The sequence below is a fragment of the Passer montanus genome, unplaced genomic scaffold (assembly GCF_014805655.1).
Source record: "Passer montanus isolate IOZ18808 unplaced genomic scaffold, ASM1480565v1 scaffold78, whole genome shotgun sequence".
Taxonomy (NCBI): Eukaryota; Metazoa; Chordata; class Aves; order Passeriformes; family Passeridae; genus Passer; species Passer montanus.
Window position 1 is genome coordinate 1,042,631 of NW_024373034.1, and position 25,168 is coordinate 1,067,798.

General features: G+C 40.0%; 1 protein-coding gene across 4 annotated transcripts in view; it reads left to right on the plus strand.

Annotated features, from left to right (window-relative positions):
- Window positions 1–25,168, plus strand: part of TRAPPC9 (trafficking protein particle complex subunit 9) — a 450,083-nt gene that overhangs the window by 363,902 nt on the left and 61,013 nt on the right. The window contains exon 22 of one of the 4 annotated variants that reach the window (XM_039731500.1): window positions 14,917–15,402. The exons of the other annotated variants lie outside the window; for them this stretch is intronic. Within the exon in view, the coding sequence (XP_039587434.1) occupies window positions 14,917–14,954 (38 nt within the window). The 3' untranslated portion in view covers window positions 14,955–15,402. Of the gene's footprint in view, window positions 1–14,916; window positions 15,403–25,168 lie in introns of those variants that run through there. 4 annotated transcript variants of the gene reach the window in all.

The window sequence follows — 25,168 nt, forward strand, 5'->3', positions numbered from 1 at the left end:
CCAGGAGCTAGGGCTGGGCATTTTCATGTGTTTTCATGCTGCGTTTGGGCTGAGACTTTGAATTTTCATTGGGAAATATTAGCATGCTATAATATCCTGAGGATGAAGCAATTACCTTAATAGATGCTTCTGTCTTATTGTGTGGTCTAGAGCCTGCTACTTGCCATCCCTTTCACAGTGTTGCCTTCTCTAAAATGGAATATTAACCACCAGACTCCTGCAGAGTGTTCAAAATAGTGGAAAAGTATTACATTGCATATTAATGCAGCATAATAATGATAGTATTCTAGTATTCAGAGATCAGAGGCTGACTTAGCTTGTGCAGAAGAAAAAAGAATTGTTACTTCATTATCTTTATTTAATCTTGCAAATGGGAAGCCTGTGTGGTTTAATATCCATCTCCCTACCTCTGGCTTTTTGTTTAACTTAGGTCCAAATAGGCTGATTTTTAGATCCTTGCTTGTTGATTCTTCATTTTTCTGATAACTGGGTTCTTATGGCCCTTCTCCTCCTCTCTGACACCATACAGTATTTTGAACTTCAGGCCCAATAAAGAAATATGAAGTTTGCCAGTACTGAAATCAAAGCAAACGTTAAATCAGGATGTGCCCAGTAACTATTTAACTTGATTAGCATTTTGACTGCATTGGAAACCTGAAAAGTGCTTGATAAATGCAATATAAAGCTTTGCAGTGGCAGCAAAAGATATTACTTGTTTAATGTCAGCACTAAATAATGTAATACTGTTGTCAAATGTCAATTTTCATTGCTGTTTTCAGTGCAGCTTCATTTCTGGAAAATTAACCCATCACAGTTTCAGAAATTGTTTCAGCTTTTCCTCGAAAAAGTAATCTTTAGAGAGAATATTCTGAAGAAGAAAGGATCCTTCACTTCAGACACCAAGTTTTGAAATTCTTAGATTTTATTTATTAAGGTCAACAGGGAGGGAATGAATCTCAGGCTTTCAGGTTTTAAGTTATAATTTTGAAAATCTTGTGATCTGAGTCTGTTCCATGGGAAAGAACTGCAGCTCTCTGCTTTGCATCATTAATGAAGTATCAGACTTCTCATATAAATAATATCCTGTCTTAATTAGAAAGTATTTAACCAAATATTTAAATCAGAGCAATGTAGGGAAAAATAACATCCTGATTTAATTAGAAAGCAGTTAAGAATCATTTCAAGTCTGAAAGGTGAGGGAAGTATCAGAAAGTATGGATGGACTCCTTAGGAGCATCAACTCCTTGAGAGTGGCTGTACAAAAAGAGATTCATGGAATGCTTTGAGTTGGAAGGGAGCATAAAGATCATCCAGTTCCAACCCCCTTCCATAGGCAGGGACACCTTCCACTATCCCACATTGCTCCAAGCCCCCTCAAAATTTGCTTTAGACACTTCTAAGGTTCCAGAGGCAGCCAGAGCTTCTCTGGGCAACCTGTGCCAGGGCCTCAGCACCCTCTCAGTAAATAGTTTCCTTCCAATACTTCACCTTCTGTTCTCACTACCAAAAGCTTCTGCCTTTGTATGGCCACATCAAGTACCTTAAATTGATTTTGTTTGAAATTAAACCCTAGCACTGTCTCCTTGGGTGGCAGCCTTCCTTAAATATGTTTGTGTCAGTTGTTTGTGTACATACATTACAAACATTTCTTCAGCATATTTTATACTGACATAATTTAATGGCTTTTTTTTTCAAAGTGCAAGTGAGTATTAGCCTGCTAAATTGCATTACTGCTTGGGAATTCCCTTTGGTAGTTTTTCTTAGTCACTAAAAATACCACAGTAGTCTAAAGCTGCATTTTGCTTAAAAACAGTCTTTATTCCACAGAGTGGGGCACAGGCTCCTCAGCTGTAATGTGACAATATCAGGTTCTGCAGATGGAAGGAAAATTTCAGTTTCTTTATTCAAGACAGTTTCGAGGTGAGGCCATGATTTGTGTGGCTGTAAATCTCAGCAGTGAGGTTCTTGGTCAGCTTTTCTGTGATTCATCATCAAAACATGTTGGTTGTGAGACACCCCAAAGCCAGTGTGCTGCTGGAGTCAGTGTGTGGCTCTGTGATTTCCGAAAATGATGCTGAGAGAGGGTTAAGCCAGGAAAGGTAAGACTGAATGGCAAATCCCTAAGGAGTCAGGAAATGATTGCATTACTGCTTGGGAATTCCCTTTGGTAGTTTTTCTTAGTCACTAAAAATACCACAGTAGTCTAAAGCTGCATTTTGCTTAAAAACAGTCTTTATTCCACAGAGTGGGGCACAGGCTCCTCAGCTGTAATGTGACAATATCAGGTTCTGCAGATGGAAGGAAAATTTCAGTTTCTTTATTCAAGACAGTTTCGAGGTGAGGCCATGATTTGTGTGGCTGTAAATCTCAGCAGTGAGGTTCTTGGTCAGCTTTTCTGTGATTCATCATCAAAACATGTTGGTTGTGAGACACCCCAAAGCCAGTGTGCTGCTGGAGTCAGTGTGTGGCTCTGTGATTTCCGAAAATGATGCTGAGAGAGGGTTAAGCCAGGAAAGGTGAAATGGCAAATCCCTAAGGAGTCAGGAAATGGAGAAATTAATGCTTCTTGAGTGACTCTGAATCTTGGTGGATACTGAAGCTTTTCACAGGTCTCAGTTAATGGCCTGCCTCAAAATACAGATGTGGAACCTACCATGGGTCCATGTTAATTTTTGTTATTTTGCATGTGAACTCATTTTGGTCGAGGTCTCCTTACTTTTCATTGGTTATCTTAGATGTGAAATCTATTGGGAAAACCACATTTATGTGGAGCTGACAGGACTCCTGTGTTCCTTTCCTGAGGCTGACTGTGTGTGGGGAAGCACCTGAGGGAGGTGTGGAGGTGTTTGGCAGCCATCCTGCCTTATTCCCACTCCTGCCATTGCTGAGACCTTGTGAGCAGTGTCCTTTTCCCTTCTGGAATGAACACACTGCAGGTGTGGTCCTTACAAGAGCTTTAGATGATAAAGCTTTTTACAGCTTTTTTCTTCCCTGTGTATACATGCACAGTTGTTCTTTTATTTGTTCTGTGAAAGCATTTTGTGCCTCTGCTAATTGTTCTTATCCCTCCCAAAGTTTTCTTGACAAACTCCCTTCTGCCTGAGCTTGTGGAGAAGGGAGATGGAGGAAAGCAAGCAAACTCAGGATTCCTGCTGACTTGCATGGCAACAGCAATCTTCTTCCAGTTCAGAATTTGTCAATTTTGTGGCTGTGTGAATCAATTTATCTGCTGCATGCTGTCAACTTATTATTAAGAAAGTGAAAATGAGTGCTAGATAATCACTCAGAACAGCTTGGAGCAGCCTTGGTAGTCACAGAAATAAAATTATGGAAGAAATGTTCTCTTGATACATCTTGAGATGCACAAATGTGCCAAGTGACCACACCAGGAAGTTGCTTGCAGTCAGTGTTAGGATATTTTTCTCCAATTTTGCATTAAAATTTCTATGCATTTAAGAGAATTTTAGGAGAATATGTTGATTAACATCTCTGATCACCTTGGGGCTCAATTTAGGCTACACACATTTGAAGCAAAAAGTACAAATCCAAGAACCACTGGGGCCAGAAGGGGATCCAAGGCTCTCAACAACTTTTTAAATTTTGAAACTCTTAAAAGAAAATAACTCCTTACTTTATACCTTAAAGAGTTGTGATCTCCATCAGTGTCTACAAGGAATATAAACATAACAAAGGATGCAACACACGTGCTACAAAGACATAAACAACAGCTGAAGGAAGATGGAGATTCATGTGGGAAAATATTTTAGAGCTGTTGTTACCAGGACATTACCATTCTTGATTCAAAAATGCATTTTTAGGGGATGCCAGAATGTTTCTCACTTATCCCAAGATAGTACATTAAAATTAATTTTGTAACTGTCATTATCTCTGGAAAAAATTCTTTGAAGTTTTGTGGTTTAGGAATGGAGACTTGGTGGATCTCTACAAAAGCTCTTGTAGGGATTCTGACTGTTCACATTCAGGTGATTCTGACATTTTGTTAATAAATGGGAAAACCTGGAAGGCAAATTAATGAGAATGACACAGCAGAGAAAAATCAGCCTTTTGCAGCATATAGAGAGCAACCAGAAAAATACCTCAATATTTTCTACAACATGAAGTTGTGCAGTGTGTGGATTCTGTGCTTCCTTTAAAATATAATTGTAATAAAGAGACTCTGACCATCCTGGTCTAGTGGAAAGTGTCTCTGCCTATGGAAGAGTGGCTGGAACAGGATGATCTGTGAGATTCCTTCCAACCCAAACCATTCTGTGTTCTGTAATATTAATGGTACAGAGAATTGTTCATTGTGTCAGTAATTCACCAGAAATTGGCAGAAAACCTCTGGAGAGGCATCAATGACAATAAGTGTAATATCTGCAAAGATTGGGTAATAAGAAATAAGAGGAACTTGAAGTAAAACTGGAAACAGCAAAAACTTGTAATTACTTTTTAACTAGGACTATATTGGCTTTGCTTAAAAAGGATCTTATTACCAGAAGGAAACTGCACATTATCCTCTCTTCCTCTATTTTTTATGTAGATAAAAAGGATGTTTTACATTTAAATTCTAGAAATACAGAATTGTTCCGTATCTTGACTCTACAGGAGCTTGTTCAGCCAGGCCCAACAATGCAGTATCAGAAATGGGGACACAGAGGTGCCCTCTGCCATTGTCAATGGCTTGTACCCATTTCTCTTCAAGAGAACACCCCACTGAGACTGGTGCAGACATCCTGTGCTTGAATCTGCATCTTTTCTGCTCTATTAAAAATACTGTTCTGTAAATGCAGGGTGAAATGTTGTTTGTCTCTTCTAGTAGGTGCTGAGTGTTTGTGGAATATTGGGTAGAGCCTGTGCTGTGACAATCAGTTAAAAAATCTGTGAACCCTTCAGATTGAAGCCAGTTTATCAGTTTGGTTAAGGATTTACTAGCTTAAAGTCCATGTGCTTTTCCCTGCTTTGTTCATGTTTGATGCTACAGAAAGTTTTAGAAAACAGTTCTGCTAACCAAAACCAAAGCACAACATTAGAAAAAATAAAACAACTGTTCAGATTATCGAGGCTATCAGACAAACAACCTGGCAGGGAATGTTTGCTGATATATTAGAAATAACCAAAAGAAACTCCAAAATGCTGCTAAGATAAATCCAATTTTTTAGTGTTTTTTTTTTTTACTAAGAGAGGTTGAAAGTACAACAGGCATATGATTAAAAAGTGATGGACATGAAGCTCTCTAATACCTTCATGGCTGGCATGTAGCATTTGAGATTAAATTTCAGCAGTGAAGAGCAGATAAAAAAATATTTAACTGTCTCTCCATGTTGATATCTGGTTGCAAAGACTATCCTTCCACATCTGAAAAAAAGGAGGTTGGTTATTACATAGTGATGGTTCGGAAAACTTAATTTTTTCTCTTTCATCTGAGTGAGTCACAGTAGTTGAGACTACACTTGGTTTGAGTTAAGTATTAAATACTTAGGAATAATTAATACTTGACAAAGCTTGTAGCTTGCATTACACTGAGCTGGTAAATTGATTTATCGTTTAGAGACTTTTGGTACAAAATTGTACGAAATCAAAAGTTCTTTTTACCCCTTGGTAGGGTCTTGTTTCTGCTGTGCTAACTATGCCAGACTAGTTTGGAATTTCAGTTCCTGGACTCCTTTCAGCTAATTTTGCTTTTGACAGTTTCAGGATTTTATGTGCATCTTTAGAAATTAATGAACATGCTTTGGCTGTATTCGAAATGTTGTTTAGGACAGTGAATGAAAATGTGCTGAAACTGAAGTGCCCTTAAATTTTTAATTATTCCACAGTGGTTTAAATAAACCTGTATATTTAGCTTGTACTTTAACATTGTTTTGAATACAAGTCCTTTCCTGAATTTTTAATTTTAAGATTTGACTTTTTACAGTGTGGTTATGTCTGAGCACCCCCTATTTGTTTTTTGTTTGGCTGACAGCACTCTCCTAAATTAGGGAGGAACTTTTATCTCTGCCGTGCAGCTGAGAAGCAAGGGGAGAGAATTCATGGCATGCCTCAAGGTGTGCAAGAACACTGTGGCAGAGCAGGGAAAGAAGCCTGGGTCCCCCAAGTCCTTGACTAGAGCAAAGTGACTAAATCTTGCAGTTGTGAACTGCCTTTTTGATTTGTTTCTTTTCATGCAGCCTTTCAGTCCCACTTGTGCCGAGGAGTGAGAACTCATTTTAGGTGTGGACATTTTCTCTGACTCTGATTAGGGCCAGAGAGAAACTGTTCAGTGAGTGTGAACAATTGCAGCCAGCACTTGCAACTACTTCTTGTCTCAATGCTGGGAAAAAAAATGAGCCAGAGCTGACTAGTATTGCCTTTTATTAAGCTTTATAATCCCCACTGAACTCAATGTCTGAGTTCCCTGGGCTAGTATTTGTTATCCCAACTCTGGGCTAAACCATCCTTCTTCTCCAATTATAGGCCTTGGCATCAGTGGTTTTTATAAATCTTCTTCTTCAAAATTTTTTTCCCCATGGATAAGATTGGGATATTGAATGACTACCTTTCTGTAAGCTAATCTAATAATGCAATGATTTTCAGACTCTTAGGTACAAAACGAGAGAAAAGCCTCTTTAGACTTCCTGCTTAATAAGATTTACAGTGTTTTTTATTATCCACAAACTTAGTTTCATTCCTAGCTTGGAATATGTTCTCTTCACAGTCAGGCTTCTTAAATTAATGCCTGGTTCTTTTTCCAGTAGTTTTTCATCTCTTTTAATTGGCCACTCTGGTCACATTTAGCTCCTGCACTTCAGTGCTGGCCGGCTGCTGCAGCCAGAGCTCATCTGTTAACCTCCATTGATCCCCACCTTTCTCTCCTTCAGCCCTTCCCATTCCATCCCACCAGCTCTTCACTCTGCTGCCAGTACAAAACTTCCAGGGCTCATCCCAGTCTTCTTCATGTACAGAGCCATCTGAGAAAGAAATGGCCTATTTAATTCAGCTTTGTTTAGGTGAAAACACCTTAAAAAGGTGAGCAAGGTCCAGCAGTGTCTTCTTTCAAATAAAGCCCTGATATTTTTGCAACTTTTAGGATGTCAAATGTTGAAACATTAAATTCTGTAATATTCATCTTCTGCATCCTGTGAGATTTACCTACAGGAAAAAATGTCATGTATGTAAGCCTAATTTTCAATTACATAACTAAAATGACATGACTTGCTGACACATATTTTTACTATGTAACTTCTCCTCTGTAAAAACAGATCCTAATTATATCAATAATGGCCAACACACACCTACTCCACTTTTCTTCATGTAGGTGGTTGTTTGTGCCTTCTAGCAGAAAGACTGTGGTCTGTTTACTTCTATTTTTTGTATTTCCTCCTTTTTAAAATAATGCTGTAGACTTTACTCCTGTTTATCTTACCTTACACTGGCTTATCTGCATTGACTTCAAGAGAGCTAACCATAATCTTCACTTACGTAGGAGGTAGATTGTGCACATTTAGCTAATTCTCTAGGTGTCTGGGCTCAAAATGTAGTGTAATGGATCTTAGTCACTGCTGTGTTTTCATGCAAACTGTTAAAACAACACTTTATTTGCAGAATTTCTCAAAGCAATGGAAAATAAAGACATTCAAGAGGATGCTTTTGGCTACAGAGACACAAATCTAAACATGTGCTGATTTCACAGTGAATGGTCCTGGAAGAAAGGAAGGAACTTTAGTGAGGTCAAGGACACTCCACAATACCAATGGCCAAGAAACATCTCCATCTGTGATTCCTTTCTAAATATTTTGTTAATATTTTTTATGCAGCCTTTTCTAGTTTTATTCTCCATGTGGAGCTGAGGTAGGTTCAGCAGGATCCCTGCAAGTGCAGCTGGGAAGCGCCGGAGTGTCGCTAACAGGAAAGATAAACCAGAGCACTTTGTCACTCTCTGGTTTTAATACCAAACAGAAAACAAAGCTGTAAGTAGTGCAATATGTTTAGACAGAAGGATGTAAACATAAAGTGGTGAAGAGCCAGCTGGGAGCTGCTGGGTTGGGTTCAGAGGGCAGATGCTGTGCTGGGTGTCCCTGTGCAAGGAGCTGGAAGAAGCCTCACCTGGATTGACAGTGGTCCTTACAGGGGACTTTAAGCATCCCAAAAACTGCTGGAGGGACATCAGAGCAGGACAAATGTAATTCAGGAGGCTCATGGAGTACTTTGGTGGCAGCTTCCAGACACAGGTGATTGAGGAGCTGGTGGGTGGGCATGATCTGCCTGGGCCTGACCCTTTAAACAAAGAAGAGCTATTAGGGCTGTGAAAGTCAAGGGAAGCCTTGGCTGCAGTGACATGGGATGGTGGAATTCAGGATCCTGAGGAGATGAGAAAAATGCCAGAATTTCACTGCCCTGGATTTCAGGAGGGCAGTTTTTGACACAGTTTCCCATAACATCTGCACAGACAAACTGGACTACAGAACTGGGCTGTGAGGTGGACTGGGATGTAGGGTCTGACAGTCTCCAGTTCACACAACAAAGCTTCAGAAAGCCTGATGGTCCTGCCTTTCCCATGTATATTCTTGGGTACTGCTCACTGTCCAAGGAGAAATTTGGAGAAAGTTTTCTATGTTAACTAATTCACCCCTCCCCACTGCTGAGTTTCTCCAGAAATTCTTCACAGTTGTATGGGGAACTATAACTTCACACAACATGATTTTATGTGGAAAAGGAAAATGAAGGAAACAGCTATTAGTGAAATCTCTTGGTCCACAGACCAGCTTGCACTGAGACCCACTGGGTGTAGTTATTTAAAATGACATAAAACAATATAGGAAGCACAACACAGAAATGGAATCAGAGGCTTCACCTTAAGTTCCACTTAGCAGGAGCAGCAGCAATGCCTTCAGGCCCATGCTCTGCTCACAGGAGCTGAAGACTGGTTTTGGCTTCTGCCTCTTGCATGATACAAAGGTTAACATGCTGCTTTTATCTTGAGGGATGACATCTTTGTGTTGTAGCACCAGTTCAGACATTCCCATTCCTGCTTCCACATCCCCTCTGTCTTCAGGCTGCTCTGCCTGGCTTCCTTTAGCTCCCATTTGTTTTCTGATGCTGCCTTCTTTCTTAGTTAGTAATGAATATTTTTATGCTCTTCTATTTGTTGCGAGGACATCTGGATGAGGCCCTTGCCATTCCATTCTTGCACTGCCATACCAGCAAACCATCCATCATTCCCTGTTTCCAGGTTTTGTCTCTGCTCCACAGGCATTGTTGAATTGAGATAGCTTTCTGGGAAAACCAGGCTGCCAAATGAATAAATATGTGAGAGGGTGAACAGTCAATCAGTTTTATGAAAAGCTCTGAGTCCAAGAAGATGGAAAAACTCCTAGTTCTTGCAGACCTCTGACTGGATCTTTCCTCCCTTTTGCATTTAATACAAGCTAATATGGACTTGATGTCTATAAAGAATTGCATTTAAGAAGATCTTGGGAAATTATCTCGTTTTCTGTAGAGAACTCTTTGTTAATGGCTATTTTGACCCAATAAAATTAGATCCCTGTCAGACACTCCCTGCTTTTCCAAAACCAACTCAGATATCATCTATTTCATATCTATGGTATCTAGAAAAGCTGTAATTTGTATTTGTGTTTTAGGCTTATTGCTTTGTCTCTGTCTGCTCTGTCTCCATCATTTTGAGTATGTGTTACCCCAACTCCTGCCCTCCCCCATTGCTCATCCCCAGAAGGTGACTAAGGAGCAGGAACACAACCAAAACCATGAGGGATTGAATCTCTGTCTCAGGGGAGGGGCTCATTCCTCATATTCCCTGCTTTACGAAGCCACCCTGCTCCTGTCATTCCCTGCCTGTGTCCCTTCAGTAATTGAGCTGCAGTTATTTGCATTCACCCTTCACATCCTTCACTCCTGATCCTCCCACCCAGCCTTCCCAGCCTTGCCCTTCACAGCTGCTGACTGCACTTTCTGGCAGATTCTTTCCCCAGTTTTGACAAGAGACTTTCTGATATCCCATTCTAAACCCCAGCTTATTGCTGTCGTTCCTTCCTTTCCCACTAACCACTGCAAATGGATCTCCTTGACTCCATGGGATTTATAAACACCTTCAGTGAGGAGGTGCCATTCAATCTGATCTCCTCCTTGTTCTGGGAGCTTATCTGGCCCTCCTTGCTAATGCATTGTGCTCAGAAGCTCAGGTTTGGTTGTGGAAAGGCCCTGGTCCTCATAAGAAGAGTTCAGGATAGGAGTAATCCTCCTGTTCCCTGCCTAATATCAATTTCTGCTCCAGCTTTCAGCCCTTACTTTTAGTAACAGTTTTCCCCACTAGAGAGTCTTTTATAGCTCTTTATTTTCTTTCCATACAGATACTCACTAATCAAATAGTTTTTACAATATTTCTGGTAAACTAAACAAATTAGGTTTTTAAAGTCTTTTCTGAAAATGAACCAACCTTCAAGTGTTTTTTCCCCTATTTTCTCTCTCCCTACTGTCCTGCATTCTGTTATGACATCAGAACAGCATCGTGGTTGTAGGTTTAATGTTACCAATGCCAAATGCAAAAGTAAATTGTTTATTTCTGCTTATCACTTGTTTATGTATTTCCCAATTTTTTAAATGCAGTGTGGCATTAGAAGGAAATGTTAGGTATTTGATGGAAAGATAAAATGGTTTGGATTGAATGGGATCTTAGAGATCATCTCATTCCACCCCTCTGCCATGGGCAGGGACACCTTCCCCTATCCCTGGTTGCTCCAAGCCCCATCCAACCTGGCCTTGAACACTTCCAAGGATGGGCAATACAAACCATCCTCTAATGTAAAGGATTGCTGTACCTAATACTTACAAAAAACTCTATGAATTCTTCTCTTGTAGGGAAGCAGATTAAGAAAGCTCCATGACTTCTGGTGAATTTAACTCCCTGGTCTGCTGTCGCTGAAATATTTTATTTTGCATAGTTAAAATACATTCTTATCTATATAAAATATCAAAGCTTCATTTCAACATGGAAAGATCAGCTCTTCAAACGGTACCTCACATGGAGAGGATCAGTTGTGAATGTCTCATTAGAAAAAATGAAAAGCAAATCTTGTCCCTTCTTGGCTGTGTCATACACAAAGTCACCTCATGAATGAGTAGCCTTCTCCATGTGTTTGGTCTCCTAAGGAAACAGCATTGCATAAGAGGGTTTCAGTGGTGGAGCGCCTTTTCACATGATGCTGGTGATAATTTGAAAAAACCCAACCTGCAAAATATTTCATAAAAAGAATCTTAGAATTATTTCAGTTCTGTATTCTACTATTAAAAAAAAATCTAATTAAAATGGGAACACAGGAAGTAATGGGCAATGGTTTGGCACTGGTCTGTTAAAAGTGTTGAGAGTGTAGTGCTGAAGGCTCTTCCCAAGGAATTCCAAAAGGAAATCAGGCAAAAGGCTTGGAGAGAAGCAGATTTTTGCAGTCTTGAAGAGGGGGTCTCTCACCTGGGTCACTCAGTACTTCCTGGGACACCTCCAGGATTTGTGTTAAACAGACTTTTGATTCCAGTACCTGTGAGTAGAATGGGTACATTTCCATATAATAATGCATATTCTGTGCTGTGTTTGCCTCTTATGATCCTGATACAAATAGGGCTAGGTCCTTCTGCTGAGAACCTGTGCAAAACCTGGAATAATCTTATGTAGAAACTTGCAACAATCCCTGCAATACACTGAAAAACATGTCTAGAGCCTGACCACAGCTCTGTGCCCGAGTGAAGAGAGAAGATGAGTCTTTCACACACTTGTGGCTGGTATTTGGGGAAGGTAAAGATTCACCAGTTCTAGCAAGGATGACAGAATGGAAGCTTGACTTGTGGACTTGTGTGTGAAACATAAAGTTCAGTATTTCAATGGCCTCTCTCAGATCTGCACAACTTTTTAAAGCATCATTTAATCATGAGCTACAGCAGCAGTGTCCTAGGAACCTGCCCTGCCTTTTGTATTTGTTTTTTTGATTAATGTGACTTGTCATAAAGTAATTTTTGGTAATCCAGATGGATGCTGGGTCTCAATATCAATACTGTCCCAAGTAATGACTTTGGGATTTTGAGGAGGTGATTTTCAAAATAGAACTTAACTTTTCTTGTATTAAATTGAATTGTTGGAATAACCAATTAGTCTGTCAATCCAAAATCATAAGCCAATTTGGGAGTGAGAATAGGCTTGGGTGTTACTTCACAGAAAAAGAATAGATGCTGTGAGAAATTCAGAGTTAACTATAAACTATTTCCTACATAAGACCTCACTGGGACTGATTTAAACTTTCCTAGGTACAACTAAATGCATATCGGAGTAGAAACAGACTTAGACATGCTCTCCCACTTTCCTCTTAGTTTCTTAACCTCTAGTTTACCGGGACGAGAGGAAAAGTAGATTACTTGCTCTATAAATTCTCTGTTGAAATTTCTGTGAATTAGGGCTAAAAGTGAATAATGTCTCTTCCTCCAGCTTTCTCCTCTCCTGTCTCATACATATACATTCACACTCAGAAATAGCATACTCTTCATGCAAAGGTTCCTCTCTTTTCAAATAAAACCAATACATTTTTTTAGAGTGTCATACACCGTGGATAACTTGATTACCTCATGCTCCTAAATTCAGCTGTTAATTATTTATTTGGAAGTGTTGGGTGGGCTGCCACAATTAGCCTTGACATATTAAATAAATAGTTTTTTACGGTAATTGGGGGTTGATGCCATGCTGCTTAGAATAGGCTCCAGTATTTCTTTCCTGTCTTGGAGCTAACTGCAATTTTTAATTTTGTGAAACACTTTAGGAGACCATAAGAAAAAATAATCACATTACAAGTGAGAAGTGTTGAGTAAATTTCTTTTACAAAGAACACACCAGTTATAAATTTAGCCTTTAATTGATGGCATTACGAAGGGCTGAGATGGAAAACAAACAGTGGGAAACCCAATAATCTGTAATGTCAGGAGTCTGCATGGTCTGCTTGCCAGGATCTGCACAGGCTCTTGAAGAGGTAGAAGCTTCCAGTGGCAAAACAAAATAACCTTCAAATACTCTGTGCCGGTGGTGGAAAGGTGTCCAGCTGAGGAAAAAAGAAGTAAGCAATGCCCTTTTAGTTCTAATTTATTTTTATCATCTTGGCCAAAGGGTTTTCCTGTGCTGCTGCTTCCAAAGCAGCAGGGCAGGACATGGTTCTCCAGGTTTTCTTCCTGCCAGGCTGCACTCTTTCCATGGACAAGCTGGCCTCTCTGTTTTATCCGTTCTGTTGTTTGCATCCAGCTCTAGGAAGGCAACTGGAACTTCTCAAATCCCAGCTGAGAGGATGGAGGAAAAGCCCCAGATGTGGTTGCTCTGGGCTGTGCAGGGAGAAAGATCTGGCTCTGCAACATCTTCTGACAGACTGGAAGATGTCCAAGCTGAAAGATTCCCTCTCACCTCCCTGTGGATGTCCTGTCAGAACAAGGCAGTGGCAGGATTTGGGTTTATACAGCAAATCTACCCCTCCAGGAGCTCATCTGGAATTCCTTGTGCTGTGCCCCTCCTGCCATTACTGTGCAGGAGTCTCTACCCTGAAGGAGGCACAAAGAGGATAAAAAGGGCATTTTGAGAGCTCTAGTGTATCTCAGGCTTTTGTACCTCCAGTAGAGTAAGACATTATTGATAATTTTTGTTGACATATTTCTCAGGGAGCTTCAGCCCACCTGTTCTTCCCATTTTCCCTGGGTTATGTCAGCTTCAGAGGCTACTTCCTTTAAGTTTAGGTATGAATCTATAAAATGGTAATTGTCCATCCTTGTGGGCCCTTTCAGTGGCATATTTGGGTTCAGATAATCCAGACCATAATCCATATGGTTCTGGATTACTCACCTTTGTGAAGAACAGTTTTGTCTTTGGAATTTCTCCAAGATCTCCATCTCTAGGGGGCTTCTGGTTCTTCTTTGTGGACATTACTTGGGGCAATTGCCCTCAAGGGTGTGAAAAATACTGAGATCTAGTTAAAAGTCCCAGAACAATCCTTTTTATACTGAAAGTCTGTAAACTGTAGAGAGTTGATGATACTTCTGCTCTTTTCTGCCTGTGGGAAGATGCCTTTCAAAGGCAGCCTTGAGGGAAATGCTGTTCTCTGCTCCCCAGTGCTGGAGGTTTGATGGGTGCAGATTTCCAAATGATGGACTTTGTGCAAGGAGATCTGTGTCTCAGCATGCTCAGAGACCTGCTCATTTCCATCCCTCAGTAGCTGACATTAAAGAAACATTTTTAGCCCTATATTCCTCTCCTAACTAATCAGAATTCTGTTTAATTTTGCAAAATATGTAGCAATTTCTCTGTACAGCTAAAGCCTCTGACCTTGCTGTCTTTAAATCCAGTATAACTGTATTCTGAGAGGCTGAGAGACAGACTTTTTTTCCTAATACCTCTATAATTCCTCTGCAAACTGTCTATTAAACCTTTTGTCTTCATCAGGACTTCAAGAAACAGTAGCCACAAGCATACTTTATAAAGAGCAGCTAGATGTTGGGGTGGTGTTTTGTGGATGGGAGAGAAGAACTGCATGATGGAATATCTAATATAGTATAAAATAGAGGAACTATATAAATTCTTACTGAAGGACTAATTAGCTTTCCAGAAGGCTTACAGTTTTGGGGTTTTTTTTTTTGTTTTTTGTTTGTTTGTTGGGGTTTTTTCCATTGTTCTGAAGAAGTAAGAAGTCTTGATGGATTTCCAGAAGGCTTACAGTTTTGGTGTTTTTTTTGTTTTTTGTTTGTTTGTTGGGTTTTTTTCCATTGTTCTGAAGAAGTAAGAAGTCTTGAAGGAGAAGGGTTTTTTCCATTGTTCTGAAGAAGTAAGAAGTCTTGAAGGAGAAGATATGGAAGTTAGTGTTGGGGGGAACTGTGATAGACTTTTCTCCTTTTTCTATCCTTTTGCAGGGATGGTGTCTGACCTGGAAGGATTCCTCCTCCTGTAAATCCCTGCTGCACCAGTAATTTGTGACAGCATTTCTGTTGCTTAGTCAGTGGAGAGAACAAGAAAAATCTGTATTTTTTTGCTCTTTGGAACTTCCCAGTCAATTATTGTGACTTCTTACACTGAGTTGTTTCTCATTCTCTGCTCCCTTCACATACTAAACTGCCCTTTTCAAGGGGATGAACTTCTTTTGAGAGAAACTTGTGAACTGACTGACAGGCTGTTGTCTAACACTGAAGGAGATAAGGCCTTTTAGCCTTTATCTTTCCTTTAGGCATCTGTATAAATTCAGACACTGGTGTTTGATGTCATGATTGGATGAATTTTAATAGAAGTTTGAATTGAATTTTAATAAGACTTCTGTGGTGACAAATAAAGACAATTACATAGTTCAGGAAGCTGAATTCATCTCAGGGGAAGAACTAACTTCTGCCCAGTGCTCTGGGAATTTCTTCCCTTCCTAAATAAATCAGTTGTGTGGTTACTTGTTCCTCTCTTGGAATACTCTTCCATATCTATCTGAACTTTGTTAAACACATAATGGAAAAGTGTCTACCAACAAATATTACTTGTGTGTAGTCTATGCTAGCAGTAATTATGGGCTATAGTGCAATAATAATACAATGAAAGTCTCACAGAACATGTTTTAGGTTTTGGTTTGTTTTTTGGTGTTGCTGTTACTGTACAGCTCCCAGACTTACTGCAGTAGACATGGCATGCACAGAAGATACACTGAATTTATAATCTAAACAGCAAAGCAGAGATTCCAGCTGTTGACAGTAAAGAGAGCAGGGGGATGACAAAGATGAGCATAATTGCTGTTTTTTCTGAGTACACACGGCCTGGCACGGGCACTTGGGTGAGACATCCATGGAGCTGCTGCTGTGAGCAGGGACAGCTGTCACAGCACAGGTTTGCAAGACTGTTTAGTTTGAATGCAAGGAGAAACTGGAATATGAATGAATTTGTTGAAAAGATGATACAATCTGTCTCCAGTGTCTCGCATCTATTATCTTTCCACTTTTATGTAAACACTTGAGAATGGATTTTCCAGTGGGCAAATTAAAATCCTGCTGTGACATCTCATGCTCCTGAGAAACTCCTGTCTCCCTGTGTGATGATTTGGTGCTGTCACTGAGGGGATAATTTTGGATTGTGTGGACTTTATGGCATAAACACAGACTTCTTTGATGTTGGTCTGATTTTCTAAAATGTGACTGTACTGGTTGGCTTTAAGAGCATGTCTGAGAGGAAAGTAATCAAAACCTGATAGCAGCAAAAATTAATGAAGTCAGGAGAAAATGCTGTGCCTGTGACTACCCGAAGGGAAAGACACAAACTGAAATGCAGCATGTTAATGAGGACTGCAGCAATCTCCCTTATTCATTTCTGAGCTGGGCTCTGCAAACTTTTGTGCATTCTGGAATTCTGGACACAACTCCAGTAATTTAAATGAGATTTTGGGTATCCCTAGGTAGAAAGATCATACACAGACATATATATATATATATATAAAAGGAAGGCAATTTTTTAAAATGTAAATGATGGGAGCTTATTTTGCATGTACAGCTAGATCCTCCAGTGTGTTGCATTTCCCTTGACCAACCAAATGTTAATCTGTAAGTCACAAATGATAGAAACAAGTGAGAATTTTTCTTTCTTCAGGTTTGCCATGATATTAGGTCTCCTTTTTCTGATAGAGGATTGGTCCTTGGGGGAGAGGAGAAGTCATTAGTACATTGGTGAGAGCTTTCTAAAATCTCTGGTTCACTTTTCCAGCCTCATGTCCTGGTGAGGTGCATTCGTGTGGCAGTCAGTGTTTGGTGGGGAGGATTGCCAAAGTAAAGCTAACACTTAACAATGGGGTAGGGTCTGCTTGTGCTTCCACCATCTGTACAATGAACAGAAATGACGGGCAACTGGACCCAAAAAAAATCCCTTTGATTGCTCAATAGCATAAGCAATTTTTTCAGAATGGCTTTACACATACTGAAATACATCTTGTGTGATGAAAGCCTGATTTGCTGTAGGAACACATTGTTTTCCAGAGACTCAGTCTCATGGATCACTTTTATGGCTTTCCATCTCTGTCCTCCCTCCACAGTCTAAACAATGAGTCGTTCTAGCCACAGGCAGTTTGTGCTGCTTCCTCAGGGCCCCCATTCTGGGCATTGCTTTTTACAGGGTTTTATGCTGCACTAAAAAAGAAGATTAAATAAACTGTCCAGATGGGACTTTAAAGATATGGAGTGTGGAGATGTTCCATCTACGCACGCCGTGAGTGGTTTCTGATGGTTCTGCAGCACTGTAAGGGAATCACTTTTTTGTGATTCCTTCAGCAGAATCACAGAATGGTTTGGGTTGGAAGGGACATAAAAGCTCATCTCATTCCAATTCCCTGCCAGGGGCAGGGACACCTTCTACTAGGCCAGGTTGTTCAAAGCCCCATCCAACCTGGCCTGGAACAGCTGCTGAGGTGCTGCTGGAGGGATGCGTGTGGAACAGTTTTTATGATACTTCACACAGAACTGCATGGAAACATCTCACCACTTTCATACTGCAGTTGTTTGACAGTGATTTTAATTTGCTTACTTAAAGATCTAAGTTGTTGTATTGTCACTACAAAATCTCCAAATGCCCAACTTCGCCCTGACAATCTCATGCACATCTAGGCTTTAAATGGAGTCCTCAAATGTTAGCTTCCAAAATGCTTTCTAACTAATAAAAATTTAAAATATCATTATTTTCATAGAATTGTATTCTGTATTTCTCAGTAGTCAGGTGGCAAAAAGCAAGGGAGCCATGGTGCACTCCAAGAGAACCCTACTTTGAGTTTTGGGGAACCAGGATTCTGGAGCTGAGCACCTGTGTCCATCAGCCATGACATAATTCATGACATAAATCAAACTCTAGGACCATAGGTAAGATAATTCACTTTTTGGGTGCAGGATGACCTTCCCATAGAAATACAATACAGCAGTAAAATCTAGTAAAAGAACACATCTGTCCCAGAGAGCAAACCTGAGCCTTATGTTTTGCAAGAAACCTAAATTCTCTAACTCTTCAAAACCATCTAATTTACATTATATAATTTCTTAGTCCAAGCAAATGTCTCTTTATATCACTAGTATATTCTCCTAAGTGCTAAAAGTTTTGCTTTTACTTGCCAGCACATCAGTACAAGGATAATAGCAAAGAATGTCGATTTAATTAATTGTGTGTCAGAGCATATGTTGAAAACCCTAAAATAAATCTGTAGTCTATGTTCAGACTATTGAAAGTTGTAATTTATACTGTTGAAAGTATAAAATCACGTAGGTGGGGAGAGCTGCAATTTGAAAGCAGAAGATATTTTTATTTTCAAAAGGATACCTAGATTCACTGACAATGCTAGCATAAAGATGTTAAAATATATAGAATGGGTATTTTGATCAAGGAAACAATGCATCTCATGGATTTTAATGTCTTTTGATGAACTATCCTCGGTATTTATAAATACTTGAGCAGTAACTCATAAATAGCATAATATTGATTGAATAACTTAGTAAATTACTTTTTCAGTGACTATCACTGCATCTCTGTTCAATTACTTGGTGACATGTCCTGGGCAGTTCCTGTCAGCTGCATTCTTCTACCTCATATTCCAGTGCTGATTTAGAGGAGAGTGAAATAATCTTTTACAAGTTTATTTTACAGTCTGGTCTAAGGTTGAGAGCTAAAGCTTAAATTTATAATGTCCAAATGAATGAAGGCATTAGGTGGAATATAAACCTTTACTTGATGGACATATTGAAAAAAGGGAAATTAAGCATTGTTTTAAGCCCAAAAGCTTTCCAGTAGGATCTAGGGAGTCAAGGCTGGTCACTGAATGATCACCAGGTGTGGAGGATCATGAGAAAGACGATAATTTGATTTTTCTAACAGCTCTGCCTCACCTCAGGCACCTCCTGGGCACTTTCCAGAGAAACACAGGTTTGTGTCAGCAAATTGGCTGGGAACTGCCTGGGGCAGCACACTGGGCTTGGGCTGAGCTGTGCCTTGGATTAGAGGGGACACATGGCCAGAAATGCCATGCTGGAGGGGAATTGCAGAGGTCTTGGGCTTCATAACTCTGGTTTCATGGGCTTGGTGCCCCCAGACTTCGAAGTGGAGAAATTGGAGAAATTTACTGTCCTGCTGTTTCTAAGTAAGCATTTTATGAGTGCAGAGAGTGGTAAATTCTCCCTCTTTGCTTTTCTGCTTCTCTTCCCTGGCTGTCCCAATGATTTGTGGGAATGAATTATTTTTAAAGTTATCTTTTAAAAAAAAGTAATTTTTAACTTGACAGCCTTCCTGTCAAGCACACTTGGGCGGAAGGGACCGCACAAGGCAGTTGCTGCTGCTGAGATCAGAAAGGATGAAAGTGGAGAGTTAGAAAGCTTTTCTATTATAGACCTTGGGCTTTTGCATTGTTGTTTCTCCCAACATTTTATTTTTTAAATAAACTTTCTGACTCGAGCAGTGTTCTAATCTTAAAGCCTGATTTCTGTCCCGTTAAAATGCCCTTAAAATAGTAACCAGTGTTCTGCTTGCCTGTTAATCTTAGCCAGGGTTTTCTTCCAAAGAAAAGATACATATGGAATGCAGACTATCTGAATACAGGTAATTTGGTGTCTTTTGCAGAAAATGTAACAGAAAATTTTTAGACAAAAGAGGCTTTCAATTTTTCTGTGTCCCACGGAAGGAGAGGAACGGGGGGAATCATTGTTAGGTGACAAAAGCTTAACTAAATCCTCAGTGCAGGAAAAATAAGGGTAAGAATGAAAATATCTTCTATAAGGTTTTGAAAAAGTTGTTTTTCTGTTCATTATAGGTGAATGGGATCAGTGTGTCATTTCACAGTGATACTGAAAGATGTTCCTGACCGAATATCTCATTTAATGCTTGATCAGGGCAATGCCTCTGCTCCTGCATTCTGGAATCCCTAATAAAATGTCAGGCTGTGTTCAAAGACTTTAGGGGATTGGCCACTATTGGTTTATTTTAAAATCGTGGGTTTGGTTGCATTAATAATGATATTCTCATTGACAGTATGTACAGCAGTCAATAAAACCCTCGCTTGTTTAGTTTTCCTTTACTGTATAGGAACCACTTTCCCTACACACAGTTGAAAAGCACTCTATAAATATCTCTGGCCTTTGGAAATAAGAGACCCTTTTTTGCACTTTATATATCCTCAAAGTATTTACTGAAGCAGAAGTGCTTCCATTTCAGAGTGTTTTGCTCGTTGCACGTTTCCCTCCCCGTTTAACAAGATATTAAAAAGATATCCTTCAGGGCAGGCAGTGAAATGTGACGGCAGAAAGGTCACCCAAAGAGCATGAAGATGGCCTTTGAAGAGCTATTTCTGCAGGAAATAGGGAAGAGAAAAAATTGCTTTCTAAAGTTTCATTTCAGGAATAACAGGTTTTCTTCTCTTCCCCACTTTCCCCCTTTTGAACCCAGAATTTCCAGTTTTCCCCCTGCATGACTGAAAACTTCCCTATTTTAAATTTTAGGATAGTTTTCTTAATATTCTGCATATTTTGTAGGGGACCCAGAGTGCTACAGATTAAAGTTGTACCTAGTGCATCTAATTTTGGGTTGTGCTTCAAAGGCCTGTTTTAGCTTGTGGAAAAACTAATAGGCCCCTGTTTTCTTAAAATGTTGTTACTTTTTATAGCTTTGATATAAACTTTCTTGCCTGATCATATTAGTAAGGGGATGAGTCTTTCTAACTCTGAAATAAAGGAGTGCTGACAAAGTGTGTGTGTATAACTGGGGTCAGATAGAGTGTTGAGATTGATGGTGGCTGGTTTGTCTTCAAAGATCCTTTCCCCTGAGTAATGAATATTTGTTCCATGGTGCTGTTAATCCTTCAGTTTAAATGGAAGTCGTCACACTTCTTCATGTATGAGTACAGGAAAGAAAATAGTGCACAGGAGAAGGAATTGCAACATGCTCTTACCCCTTTTTAATTGCTTAAGTTCACCCAAGCAATTTAAAGACATTATTGGTGCTACAGCATCATTTGTTGAGACCTGCATGTCTAGTCCTAGTCTCAAAGTTTTAGAGGAACTAATTGAAAATGCTCATGTTATCTTTCTTCCTAAATTTCTAGTTCACTTAGATATTGCTGTTAGGGCAATGAGTTATCAGAAATGTCTTTCCACAGATAAAAAAACCAAAAGAGTTTCCCTTGTTTGAATTTAGTTTAGATATTAGAAAAAGGTTATTGTTTTTCTCTCAGAGGGTAGTGGGGCACTAGAACAGCTCGGCAGGGAAGTTGTCACAGCCCCAAGTCTAACAGAGCTCAGGTGGGATTGTTGGGGTGCCTTGTGTAGAGTCACTTCAAACTCAGAATATTCTGGGATTCTGTGAAGTTTTGCACCCCTGCATACCTTAGTAAAATGATAAAGCATGAGGAAAAGAGAGGAATGCAATACCCCAACTAATTAATCACTTAACAAAATAAATCAATAACAGAACCAAAGCTGTTTTGATGTTCCAAACAGATTAGTCAATAGAGCAATGACATTTCTCTGACTCACGAGTTAAAATTAGCAAAGGAGTTCTGATAGAGTAACCAGAAACTTTCCATTTCATTTTCATGCTTTCCTTTTCCCTCAATTTTCTGCTACCTGTATAGAAATACCTTTCCTTGGGGTGCTCTGTTATTACAAAGAAGCTGTGTTTGTTTCCTTCCTACTGTTTCCAGGCTGCCTCTTTAGAAGTTATTTACTGGAGATCCCATGTGGAAGGCCTGTGTATATTGTGCTTTATAGAATACAGCAATTCCAGTTGCTAAATTTGGATCAAAGCCTATAGACATTTAGGTATGCCTCTTTGCTAAGGACATATCTTCCATAAAAATGAAACATGATCTATGATCCCAGCATGAAAAGTTTTGCAAAGAAATGGCCAACTCTTAGTTCAGTGCTGCTTCCTTAATTTCAAGTTTTGGGCATGGATGAGGCAAGGCACTAAAACTGGAGGTGTTTCATTTTGCTTTGTTGGGTTTTTTATTTTATTTTATTTATTTATTTATTAAAATTTTCCTCTAAGAGTTTGTGTTTCGTACGTCATCTTAATGCCCTGGAAACTTCTTAAAAGCCCAGAACAAAATAAGTGTTGTTATACCAGTATATGACTGACTTTATTATGAATAAAATGAAAAAGTAATTTGACTTTTGCTACCCAAACACTGTTTCAATCAGTAGTCCTAGGAGAAGAAGCACAGGTACTCAAATATCTGCTTTTCCTTTTTTACTGTCGTGATCACCAGAGCTCAGTCCTTCCCCATGCTCTGTCAGGGACTATTTCTACAATAATTTTACATCCCTCCTGAATATTTTAATGGAATTAATTTAATTCCATACAGTCTAAATTCAGAAATTTTAAAAATAATTTTGCTAGGTATAAATTCTCTGTTGAGGTGAGGTCATTAAGACACAAGTGGTATTGAGGCAAAACATTCAAAGTATAGGAACATTTTTTCTTTCTATGCTCTATTGCTCTTAGAGTAAATCTTTCTGTTTTGTCAAAAGGTTGTTTACTTAGCAAAACGTGCAGATGCTTAATTACTTACAATTAAAAGTACAAGACAGGAATTTTTCAGCACAGTTAGAGCTGTTGTTCCCCAGCCCAGCCTGTAGTGAAATTATTCTCTGGACTAACCAGATAAAACCACTGTGCAGGTTTGTGTCTTTGTGCTGTTCTGCAGAAAGCCTGTTGATAACTGTGAGCTCTGGAATCTGACACCATGACCTAGAAAACACCCTGTTCTTTGATCTCTAATTTTTTCACTTGAAAAGCAGGAGTGATTTTCTGCCACTGCTTGGCTGCTGGAGTCGTGCTGCTGCACGATGAGCTCCCCGTGTGCAGCAGGGTGCATAGCAGGGGTGCTGGTTTTCAAAATGATCTAAGCATGACACAATGAGATAGAGACACAGCTGCTGTTGTGAAGAACATCATAATTGTCTCTGTGCTTGCTATTGCCCTCTGGGTTTTATTTCTTCATTCCCTAAGAGGGAAAACTGGGAACTGAGTCACAACAGGTCAGCTGCTTTTGGTCAGACTGAGATCCCCTGGTGGCCTGGAAGCTGAAGGTGCTCTTTCTCTTAAGAAGAAACAGGGAGGTCACCTCATCCCTAATGAGTTTCTTTCCATGTCTGGAGTCCTTAAAGATGTGGATGAGTTGTGCCAAGTCTAAGTTGTACCCTTACTTCTCTCTTCTTGAAAAGCAGTGGTGGAATCCTGACTCCCTTGCCTGCCTTTTCCTGCACAGCCATCATAAAAAAAATAGAAGTGCAAGAATGGAGATCTAGGTATTGAGCATCATATAATACTTTTGTTTGGAAGAGCCTTCTGGAAATGAACTGCTCAAAGGAGCTCTAACCTCCAAGGTTAGGTCATATTGCTTGGATAGCACCAGCAGGTTCAGCAAATCTCCATGGATAGGGAGATTTCTGCTGGTGTGCATATTTTTTTTTCCATATCTCTCATCAAGATTTCCTTCATTAAAACTTTTAACCATTTCCTATTTCCTTCTCTGCACCTCTGAGAAAATCTCATCCTGTCTTTTGTGTCCCCTTATTGTCAGGACATTGATGGTGAGCAGCCCCTGAGCCTCTTCTCCCAGTTTTTTGAGTTTTTCCCACATCCATTGTATGCTCCAGCCCCTGGCCACATAAATTCATTCTTGTCAATATCTCTCTTGTGCTGGGGGCATTCCAAAACTGGACATTGTATCCCAGGTGAAGCAGCTGAGTAGAGAACTTGCAGACTGGGCTCTCAGGGCAGCAATCCAATGTGCATTTAGCTGCCTGGACAGCTGTCCTGAGATTGTTCCTTCCCAAATGCAGGACTGGCCTTGTGCAGTTTCTGGAAGCCCATTCTGGATGTTTTTATGAGCAGCAAAATCCTCCAGCACCATGACAGCTCTTCCTCCCCAGTTTGGGGTCACCTGCAAACTTGCTGAGAGCTCATTGCATCTCATCAGGCAAGTGTAGATGGGAAATGGTGTCAGCTGTGGTACTGACCCCTGAGAAACATCCCTTGGAAACCTGTAAAAGTTCATGCTCAGAAGCACCACTCTGGTTATGCTCAGTGTCTTTCTATGCAAGGAAAAAGAAAATAATAGAGGAAACAGAGGCTCTTCTTGAAATGAGAAAGTCCAATTCTTAATGTCAGATGGGGGCTTTTTGAATGAGAATTTTCTTTGCTGAGTATTATGACAATGTAATAGAGTGGAATTATTACATAAAAAAGCAGAAAAGGATCGTCTTGTAATTTGTTGTATGCAGTGTGATAGTCAAATTTATTCTAATTGGTTTACTATTACTTCTCATCTATTTCAGTTCAGCTGCAAAAAGTCAAAAGTACTGCTGCAGTTATTCTTGACAAAATGCCCTTTCAAAAACCAGATAAAGCTTCACAGAACCACTGGTATGGAACTGCCAGGACTGGTCCTGGTCTCCATTCTATTGATGTGTCCTTATGCCTGTGGAAGATGAGCACACTGAGCCTCAGATGAGTTTGATTGACAGAAGGTTGCGTGTGCTTGGCTGAAGGATTTGGGGAAAAGGGAGGAGGAGGAGGTTTTCAGCATGTGGCTGTGGAGAGAACTACCTCATCACAGCCTCAGTCCCCTGTGATTCTTTTCACTTAGATCAATTTAATAACCTGACAGATACAAATTTCTTTGCTGTCAGCGTGGCACAGCCAATATGAGAGTGAAGGATCAAGCAGAGCTTGGTTGTGTCTCTGGACTCCTCAGCACAGGGACGAGGATGGAATACTGGGGGGAAAAGGTCACTGGCTGATCTTTCAGTGCACCAGGCTGGGCTTGCAGGCTGAACAACATGAAATATCTTGTTTTGATTTGTAAACCGAGCAAACAGAGAATGAGACCCGTTGGGGGAGCAGCTCTGAGACCACGTAATGCCATGGCTGTGCTTGGCTTTCACACACAAAGTCAGTGCTGCTCCCTTTCCTTTATAAACCTCTTCAAACAGACCAAGACAGTTTTTTTCTCCTTCTTAATGACTCCCTAGGCAGCTGACTTTTGCTGTGTGGTGGGGATTGGAGCTAGAGGAAATCCTCCTCCCCTTACACATCCCCAGGAGCAATATTTTCCTCTCCTGGGAAAGCACACGTGTGCCAGGTCTGTCCACCAACCCACCCAGGACCAGCTCG